This window comes from Chiloscyllium plagiosum, chromosome 51, assembly GCF_004010195.1.
Source record: "Chiloscyllium plagiosum isolate BGI_BamShark_2017 chromosome 51, ASM401019v2, whole genome shotgun sequence".
NCBI lineage: Eukaryota > Metazoa > Chordata > Chondrichthyes > Orectolobiformes > Hemiscylliidae > Chiloscyllium > Chiloscyllium plagiosum.
In genome coordinates, this window is record NC_057760.1 from 1,856,973 (window position 1) to 1,867,564 (window position 10,592).

The window sequence follows — 10,592 nt, forward strand, 5'->3', positions numbered from 1 at the left end:
TAACTCTGTGCTGTCCCTGTCCTGGGAGTGTTTGATGGGGGACAGTGTAGAGGGAGCTTTACTCTGTATCTAACCCCGTGCTGTCCCTGTCCCTGGGAGTGTTTGATGGGGGGACAGTGTAGAGGGAGCTTTACTCTGTACCTAACCCCGTGCTGTCACTGTCAGTGTGCAATGTGTGCTTTACTCACCATTAATTACGTGGTTTAATTTCAGGAGATAGATGATGATGATGATGATGATGATGATATCTCTGAGATCCTGAAAACCTCTCCGATGTCAATGAGGGACCGTCTGGAGACGAAGGCCAATGAGCTGGTGGAGGAATTTAAGCAGCAACTGGAAGTGAATGACCTGGAGTTGAATAAATCCCTGAAGAAAGAGACTGAGAAGTTCTGCAAGGCTTACACGAAACAGTTTAACAGGGCGATTGGCAAACTGATGGAGCAGATGCTGAAGCAGTTTGAACATTTCACCAAACAGCAGGTAACTCCGATACAAATTGAACAAAGCTGTGCTACGGGACAGGGGATAGCAAGGCAGACCCAGTCAGCATCATCAACACTGGATTTGCAACAAAGTGAAATTAAAATGTTCCATGGCCCTCACAATTGCTCACTTATTCCTCAGCAAACATTAGGAATACTAGGTCTTGGACACTAAGTTTACAACTTCAACAAAATGAAGAATTGGGTATTAATATTGTAACTTCAGCAGAGCACAGATGGACAACAAAACAGTCTAACTGATATCTATAATCTCTGGCCAATCTTCTTTCATCCTCACCCCCACTCACACCAACAGACAGACTGACCCAGTTCCAGTTCAATAACGGTTTCAGTGGTGAATACCAAGCCTTCATGAAATCCTTAGACTAATGGTTATTATATCCCATGCACATCTGACTATATATTAATTGATCTGATTTATTATCAGGTGTACTGAAATCCAGTGAAAAGCTGTGTTTCTGAGCAGTACAGGCAGATCATCGAAAGGAAGGATGCACAGATCAGAAAGACTTAGACAGAGGCGTACAGGTTATATTGCACAGGGCGTGTACTAGACGAGATCAGTGTTAGCCAGGACAGCAATGTTTCAGGCTAGACAGTCCATTCATCAGTCTAATAACGGCCAGGAGGAAGCTATCCATGAACCTGCTGGTGCGTGCGTTCAGGTTTCTGTTTCTTCTGTCTGATGGAAGAGTCAGGGATCATTACCACGCGTGGGGGTGGGGGGAGGATGGCGATGGGTCTTTGATGTTGTCAGCAGCCTTTCCGCAGCAGCGAGCCTTGTAAATGGAGTCCATGGATGGAAGGTTGGCTTCCCTGATGGTCTGGGCTGTGCACATCACCCTCTGTAGCTTCTTACTGTCCTGGGCAGAGCAGTTGCTATACCAGGCTGTTCTGGACCAGGACAGTGTGCGGTCAATGGTGCACCTGTAGCCACTGGCAAGGATCCGTATGGACACACCGAATTTCCTGAGGAAGAAGAGCCATTGTTGTGCCTTGGACCACTTGCCAACGCATGAAAGTCGGACAGGTGGTCAGTTATTGTCACTCCAAGCAACTTGACACTCTCCACCCTCTCACACTCTACTCCATTGATGTAGATGGGGCTGTGTTCTCTTTCTTCCTTTCTAAAGTCATTGATCAGACCTTTAGTTTTGCTGATATGGAGAGAGAGGTTGTTCTCATTGCACCACATCATCAAGCCCTCTATCTCCCTTCTGTATTTTGACTCGTTGTTGTTAGATAGTCGTCTACCATGGTGGTGTCATCAGTGAACTTGTAGATAGTATTCATTTGGAATTTGGAAACACAGTCATGGGTGTACAGAGAGTTCGGGAGGAGGCTGAGGATGCATCCTTGGTGGGCGGGGGGGGCTCTAGTGTTGAGCATTATTGTGGAGGAGGTGCAGTTCCTATCCTCAATGATTACAGTCTGTGGGTGAGAAAGCTGAGGATCCAGTGGCAAAGGCAGAGCCCTGACCAAGGTCACAGATTTTTGAGATCAGTCTGGAGGGGATAATGATGTTGAACGCAGAACTGTAGTCAATGAGCAGGAGTCTGATGTAAGTGTCCTTGTTGTCCAGATGTTCCAGGAATGAGTGCACGACTTCGGGAAGTGACACCCGCTGCTGACCGGTTACATCGATAGGCAGATTGTAGGGGATTGAGGCAGGCTAGGAGACTGGAGTGGATGTGGGCCATGATCAGCCTCTCGAAGCACTTCATGATGACTGAGGTCAGAGCCACTGGGCGGTCATCATTAAGGCACATTGCATGCACTTTCTTAGGTATGGGGATGATGATGGTGGTCTTCTTGAAGCAGGAGGGGACTATGATATGTAGGAGAGAGAGTTGGAATTCTGAAGTCACCAGTTAATGCAAACAGCCTCGGAGACATCTCGAGATTTTTACTTATTTCTTATTCTGAGGGATTCTTTCTCTGAATTTTCAAACAGTTAATAAAGAGAGAATAACTTGTAAAAGCTGTTTGTCCCTGAACATAGCAACGTCTCAGTGTGAAAACATCTACTGTAGCCTTTGAACAGTAGTTAACCTGAATTATCTGTCCAGGCCAGTTCCCAACAGCAAATGTCTTCCTGTTGTTCTCTTCTTTCTTTCAACAAGTTGCTGTTCAAAGTTCAAAGCTCAATTCTCACCCTCATCTCTCAGTTTCAAATCAAAAAGGGCAAAGATCAAAGTAAAACAATGATGACCTCAGAATGTGTCCACCCTCAAAAGAGTGAAATGCCATTTCAATTGTGCAATTCATGACAAGGTTAATAACATGGAAACAATCAACCAGGTAAAGACAGGCCAGATCAATATGTGGCTGAGGAGCTGGTTTTGGTGGCAGGGTTTTCAGTTCTTGGATCATTGGTATCTCTCATGGGGTAGAGGTGACCTGTACAAGAGGGACAGGTTAATTTGCTAATGTTACCTGGGAGGGTTTAAACTACTTTGGTGGGGGGGAGGGGGAAGGTGGGACTCTGAATAAGAGATTGACCATTGAGACTGAGGACTGGGATATTATAGCCATAACAGAAACGTGGCAGAGAAGGGTAGGACTGGCAGCTCAGTGTTCCAGGATACAGAAGATACAGGCGTGACAGAAGGACAAGTAAGCAAGGAGGGGGCAGAAATTGCCCTTTTGTTAAACGAGGACATAACAATAGTACTTAGAGAGGATATTCTTAAGGGGTCATCAAATAAGGCCATATGGTTTGAACTTCGAAACAAGAAGGGAATGGTCACTCTATTGGGACTGTATTATAGACCCCCAAATAGTCAGCTCCTCTTCCACCTCATATGGCGTTAACATAGAATTCACCAACGTCCAAATCTCTCCACCCCCAACCTCATCCCAGGTCCAGCCCTCCCTCTCCACTCCACCCCTTAACCTGACCCTACCTGTCCATCTTCCTTCGAACCTATCCATTCCACCCTTCCCAATGACCAATCACAATCACCTCCTACCTGCATCCACCTATCACCATCCCACCTACCTTTCCCCAGTCCCAGTCTCTCCCTCTATTTAGTTCTCAGCCCCCTAGCCCTCCCCCAGTCCTAATGAAAGGTTCCAACCTGTAATATCGACTCCTGTGATGCTGCTTGACCTGCTGTGCTTTTTCAGCTCCACTCTTATCCACTCTGGATTAACCACAGGAAATGCAGGCTTACAGGGTTAGGTGAGTGGGGGCAGGTCCAGGTGGAATGCTGTTTGGAGAGTTAGTATGGATTTATTGGGCCAAATGGTTTGTTTCCATTATGTAGGGATTCTGTGATCGATCTATGATGAGTTAATCTTATAATAGAGAGCTCTATTTGGGAATTGTCCAATTCTCTTCAGTTCTCATTCTTCTTTCTCATATCCTCCTCTACTTACTAGTTGACACACCTGTATATTCACATACAACACGAGAAAATGCTAGAGAAACTCAACAGGTCTGGTAGAGAGAAACCAAAATTAAAATTGAGTCCAGTAACCCTTTGTTAGGAGAGTTCCAAGACTTAATGACCCGCCTTGGAAACTGTTTAATTTTCACTTCCATGAGAATTACAGTGTAAGTGGAAGAGCCTTGGGAAAAGTTGATGAACAGAGGGATCTGGGAGTTCAGATCCATTGTACCCTGAAGGTTGCTGCACAGGTGGACAGAGTGGTGAAGAAGGCATCTGGTATACTTGTCTTCATCGGACTGAGTATTGAGTATGAGAGCTGGCAGGTCATGTTAAAACTGTACAAGACTTTGGTTCGGCTGCATTTGGAATACTGTGTACAGTTCTGGTCACCACATTACCAAAAGGATGTGGACGCTTTGAAGAGGGTGCAGAGAAGGTTTACGAGGATGTCACCTGGTATAGAAGGTGATAGCTATGAAGAGAGGTTGAGTAGGTTATGTTTGTTTTCATTAGAGAAAAGGAGATTGAGGGGGGACCTTATTGAGGGCTACAAAGTCATGAAGGATAGAGACAAGTTGGGTAGAAACAGGCATTTTCCCAGGGTGAGGGATTCAATAACGAGAGATCACGCATTCAAGGTGCAATGTGAAACATTTAAGGGGGATACATATGGAAAGTACTTCACACAGAGGGTGATAGATGCCTGGAACACGTTGCCAGCGGAGGTAGTAGAGGTAGGCACAGTAGATTTATTTAAGGTGTGAGATGCATGATGCATGAGTCGGAGTGGTGGGAGTAGAGCGATACAGATGCTTTGGAAATGGGTGATAGGTTTTGACAGTGGATTTGGATCAGCTCAGGTTTGGAGGGTCAAAGTGCCTGTTCCTGGACTTTAAATTATTTTTGTTCTTTAATTGGTATTATTTCTGGATCAGGATGGCATGTAACTTTACTCTCTGGACAATATGCCTAATAATTTTTTTTTTGTTCAACGTTTTACAAGTTGGCAAACACATGACACACTAACAGTTTGTGGTCAACAAAAATACAAAGAAACAGGTCCCAAAAACAAACGCTCCATGTCCCCCATAGCCAACAGGAAAAGCAGCACACAGGACCAACAAAGTAAACTATATCACATTCCTCCAAATAAAAACACACAGTGAAACAGCAGGAAAACAGTGCAGGAAAGCAAGCCGCCTTCAAAATTAACTCTTCCTCAGAGGTACACAAAACACAATGCACATAATGGAAACACGATTCAATCACATCCAGCATGAGAAGATACAGTGCAAACAGTGAGGGAGCAGATCCATTCCAAGGCAGAGTCCACTCACAAACTGGGGTCCACCCCCAATACAGAAGCCGTTCCCAGAGTTCACCATCTGACCTAGAACCCACTTCCCAAACCAGAACCTGCCTCCGACAACAGGTTTCGCTCCCGGTGGCAGGTCCTTCTTCTGTCGGCAGGGTTCACACACTGAATGCAAAGGCTTGACACTCCCATGAGGTCTGGTCTACTCACACTGCCACAATCTGTTCCCAGGGGCCAAGCCCCTACTCAGTGAATTTGGAGCCACCAAACAGGTTCAAGTCCATGAACAGGAATCAGGGCAGGGCAGGGCAGGTAAGAAGTTCAGTCCAAACAGCTGACTGTGGAACAATGAATATGCCCCACCATCAAATTGCCTCTTCCACTCCCACATCTTCTCCCAAGATCACAGTATGCGTAATACATTCTGTTGGTCAGCCAGGACTTTCCTGTTTGGTCCTGGTTGGTCCTGGTTGACAACCACAATTAATGTGATCAACCTGGTTCCAATTGCTACAACAAGCAACTTAAACACCAAGGTTAAAACGTTAACAAAAATTAACAATTTGCAATGAATAATGTGACTTTAGTAGAGCATATCTGAAGAAAGAGGCAATCCAATTAATATCCAGTCTTTTGGGTGAACACAAGGGAGAATTTTAAAGGCAACATAAAAGAATTGTAATTTGCCAGTTCAATACTGTTACGACATGGTGGTGAATCCCTCTGTTAACTAATCCAAATGCACAGAAAAGCTCACCTCGCCTCGTAATCTGTTCAAGTATAAGTGACTGACAACTCCCAATTTCACTGTTAAAAGAAAAATATCAATTTAGTCTTTAACTCTAAAAGTGAATATTAAGCAACAACTATTTACAACTCTAAGCCTCCCTTCTCCGAACTGCTTGTTATCTGCCTTCAGATCTCTAACAATATACTGTTCCAATAAAAGCCCGTATGAAAATTACATCAACTTAATTTTCAAAACCAGACAGCTGCAGTCACTGGTGTTCTCTTCCCTCTGGCTGTAGATCTCCCTGGGTCATCTTCAGTCTTTTGCTACAAAGACGTTTCATATGAAAAGGTACCTTTGATAAAATGTTTTGAATGGCAGTCTGTTTTCATGGCAGTTTGTCTCTCTCACTGGCCAACTCTCAAAATGCCTGCTTTTTTATACCCCAAACATCGGATTGTCTCATTGGTTCCAGGTTGGCGAAAACAATAAATTCAAATGTGATTGGGTTTTAGTATCTTGGGACATAACTTAAACTGGTTAAATTCAAATGCTTGTTAACGTAGCAACTAAAACTCAGGTAATTGTTTCACAGCCAAATGTTACATATTTTCAATTTTCCAGTACACTCTGAGACTGCTACTCAGTCATATGACAGGTGCTTGTAAGCGCTCCGTGTGTAATACAGCTTTCACTCTCTCAAAGGTACAGTGCATGCCTTCAACTTCCTTACAATACACATTTCAACAGTGAATACTGGGAATATTCGATAGTGTTGACCTCCCCTCTGATAATTAAAACTGAAACACCCAGTGCAGACCACCTCCTCTGTAATCTGATAAAGAAGTGTGACAAGGGGTATAACCTACCTGTCATGCCCAGAATCTGTTATAAAGGGTTGGTTAAATGAAATGAATCCTCTTACTCACTCACCAATTAACAAGTAACAATTTATTTATCTAACTCCAACAGTGAACAAATTTACAGACTTCCTAACAAACTGAACAATTACTCCCAAACTACTGCCTGTTCCCTCACTGAACATAATCCCGTTGGTAGGCAAAAGTGAGGACTGCAGATGCTGGAAACCAGAGTTTAGATCAGAGTGGTGCTGGAAAAGCACAGCAGGTCAGGCAGCATCTGAGGAGCAGGAGAATCGACGTTTTGGGCATAAGGCCTTCTTCAGGAACTTCATCAGCGTGCCTGCAGGGTGGAGAGATAGGTCAGACGGGAGGGTGAAGCAGTTAGGTGGGAAGGGAGATTGGCCGGTAGGACAGGTCATGAGGATGGTGCTGAGCTAGAATGTTGGAATTGGGGTAAGGTGGGGAGAGGGGACATGAGCAAACTGGTGAAGTCCACATTGATGCCCTGGGGTTGGAGGATCCTGAGGCGTTCTTCCTCCAGGCATCGGGTGGTGAGGGCATGGTGGTGGAGGAGGCTCAGGACCTGCATGTCCTCGGCTGAGTGGGAGGAGGAGTTGAAATGTTGGGCCACAGGGCGGTGGAGTTGATTGGTGCGGGTGTCCCAGAGATGTTCCCTGAAGCGCTCTGCGAGGAGGCTTCCAGTCTCCCCAATGTAGAGGAGACCGTTTCGGGACCAACCTTCCAGCTCAGCACCTGTCCTACCTGCCAATCTCCCTTCTCACCTAACCACTCCACCCTCCTGTCTGACCTATCACCTCCATCCCCACCCCCATTCACCTATTGTACTCTTTGCTACCTTCTCCCTAGCCCCACCCCTCTCTCATTTATCTCTCCACCCTGCAGGCACCCTGCCTCTTTTCCTCATGAAGGGCTTTTGCCCGAAATGTCAATTTTCCTGCTCCTCTGATGCTGCCTGACTTGCTGTGCTTTTCCAGCAGCGCTCTGATCTAATCCCATTAGTATGCAGTTTCAATAACCCAGGCCCCACTTATATAAATCCAATTAATAAGAATAGTAAATTAAACTTAGTCTCTCGAGGTTCACACAGAATGGATCGTACTGGATTTTCTGTATTTTACGTTCCGCTGATTGTACTGTCAGGCATGTTTTCTCTACGAATCATCTGTTCTCAAAGCCTCGCTCTTTAAATTCTGGTGTCAACAATATTTGCTAAATGTGCCACATACGTTTCAGATGGACAGTGTTTTTTTTAAGAGAGCTTTCTTGTGGAGATTTCTTGTGAAAGCCTGATATCTCTTTCTCAGATAGCACTTTACTCTCATCGCTTTAGATGACAGTTCTTTCTCCCTCTAACTTTTAAATACATGCTTCTTTTATCCCCATGATTATATTTTAATTTCTTTACAATCGGATTGGTTCGAGGTTGTCAAAGTCATCAGATTTGAATTTAGTTGATCCTTAGTCTCCAAGTGCCTTTGTGAATTAATTGGCTGAATTTAAACTGTTGTCTGGGTAAAAATGCTGCTTGGGCCTACGAACTGAACAGCTTTTTGAGACATTGTCAATTCGAGCACCTGCAGCTGCTCACAGACATTTATTTTTAAATCTCGAAGCAGCAAGGGACGTCACAGTGCTTACCCCAATTTACAATTTCCCCATTTTTACAGACCAACTTCGTGGCAATAGGGACAGTTTGGAGAGAGCTTTAGAGGTAGCATTGCTCTGTAGCTAATACTGTGCTGTCCCTGTCTTGGGAGAGTATAATAGGGGCAGTGTAGAAGGAGTTTTACTCTGTATCTAACATGGTGCTGTCCCTGTATCCATGTCCTTGGAGTGTTTGATCAGGGACAATGTAGAGGGAGCTTTACTCTGTATCTAACCCCATGCTGTCCCTGTCCCTTGGAGTGTTTGATGGAGGCACAGTGTAGAGGGAACTTTACTCTGAATCTAACCCCGTGCTGTCCCTGTCCCTGGGAGTGTTTGATCAGGGACAATGTAGAGGGAGCTTTACTCTGTATCTAACCCCATGCTGTCCCTGTCCCTTGGAGTGTTTGATGGAGGCACAGTGTAGAGGGAACTTTACTCTGAATCTAACCCCGTGCTGTCCCTGTCCCTGGGAGTGTTTGATGGGGGACAGTGTAGAGGGAGAGTTACTCTGTATCTAACCCCGTGCTGTCCCTGTCCCAGGGTGTGTTTGATGGGGGGACAGTGTAGAGGGAGCTTTACTCTGTATCTAACCCCGTGCTGTCTCTGTCCCTGGGCGTGTTTAATAAAGAGGTCTAAGCTAATCCGTGTGTGTTGATTTCAGCATCGGGGTAATGAGGATATCATGGTGAGACTGAAGACCACTCCAGCATCGATGAGGAAGTGTCTGGATAAAAAGGCCTGTGAGCTGATCAGGGATTTCCAGTCACATCTGTTGCTGAGTGAGGGGGAGAGTGAGAAGGAGGTCACTGAATTGAAGGAACATCTGAATGAGATGATTGAGAACTTCTGCATATCACACGGGAATACATTCACCTCAGCAATCGAGAAACTGAGGCAGGAGAAACTGAAAGAGTTTGAAAGTTTCATCAATCAACAGGTAAGTCAAATAAAACAAGAACAAAGCATTTAAGTATTGCAGTGTGGAGGGAGCTTTACTCCGTATCTAACCCCGTGCTGTCCCTGTCCTGGGAGTGTTTGATGGAGGCACAGTGTAGAGGGAGCTTTACTCCGTATCTAACCCCATGCTGTCCCTGTCCTGGGAGTGTTTGATGGGGGGGACAGTGTAGAGGCAGCTTTACTCCGTATCTAACCCCGTGCTGTCCCTGTCCTGGGAGTGTTTGATGGGGGGGACAGTGTAGAGGGAGCTTTACTCTGAATCTAACTCCCTGCTATCCCTGTCCTGGGAGTATTTGATGGGGATGTCAAAGCTGAGCATTTCTCTCAATTTAATCTGCATGTATTGATTTCAGCAGCAGGATAACAAGGATATACTGAAGAACACTCCAGCATCGATGAGGAAGTGTCTGGATAAAAAGGCCTGTGAGCTGATCAGGGATTTCCAGTCACATCTGTTGCAGAGTGAGGGGGAGAGTGAGAAGGAGGTCACTGAATTGAAGGAACATCTGACTGACAAGATTGAGAAATTCTACAGATTGTACCGGAATACATTCGCCTCAGCAATCGAGAAACTGAGGCAGGAGAAACTGAAAGAGTTTGAAAGTTTCATCAATCAACAAGTAAGTCAAATAAAACAAGAACAAAGCATTTGAGTATTGCAGTGTGGAGGGAGCTTTACTCCGTATCTAACCGCGTGCTGTCCCTGTCCTGGGAGTGTTTGATGGGGGGGACAGTGTAGAGGAAGCTTTACTCCGTATCTAACACCGTGCTGTCCCTGTCCTGGGAGTGTATGATGGGGGGGACAGTGTAGAGGGCGCTTTACTCTGAATCTAATCCTGTGCTGTCCCTGTCCTGGGAGTGTTTGATGGGGGGACAGTGTAGAGGGAGCTTTACTCTGAATCTAACCCCATGTTGTCCCTGTCCTGGGAGTGTTTGAAGAGGGGACAGAGTAGAGGGAGCTTTACTCCGTATCTAACCCCGTGCTGTCCCTGTCCCTGGGAGCGTTTTATGGAGGACAGTGTAGAGGCAGCTTTACTCTGTATCTAACCCCGTGCTGTCCCTGTCCTGGGAGCGTTTGATGTGGGGACAGTGTAGAGGGAGCTTTACTTTGTATCTAACCCCGTGCTGTCCCTGGAATGGGGGGGACAGTGTAGAGGG

General features: G+C 45.5%; 1 protein-coding gene across 1 annotated transcript in view; it reads left to right on the forward strand.

Moving 5' to 3' along the window:
* The window catches only part of LOC122544759 (serine/threonine-protein kinase dst2-like), a 41,167-nt gene that overhangs the window by 8,924 nt on the left and 21,651 nt on the right, over nt 1-10,592 (forward strand). The window contains exons 6-8 of the mRNA XM_043684083.1: nt 214-483; nt 9,139-9,414; nt 9,788-10,054. Of these exons, the coding sequence (XP_043540018.1) occupies nt 214-483; nt 9,139-9,414; nt 9,788-10,054 (813 nt within the window). The remainder of the gene's footprint in view (nt 1-213; nt 484-9,138; nt 9,415-9,787; nt 10,055-10,592) is intronic.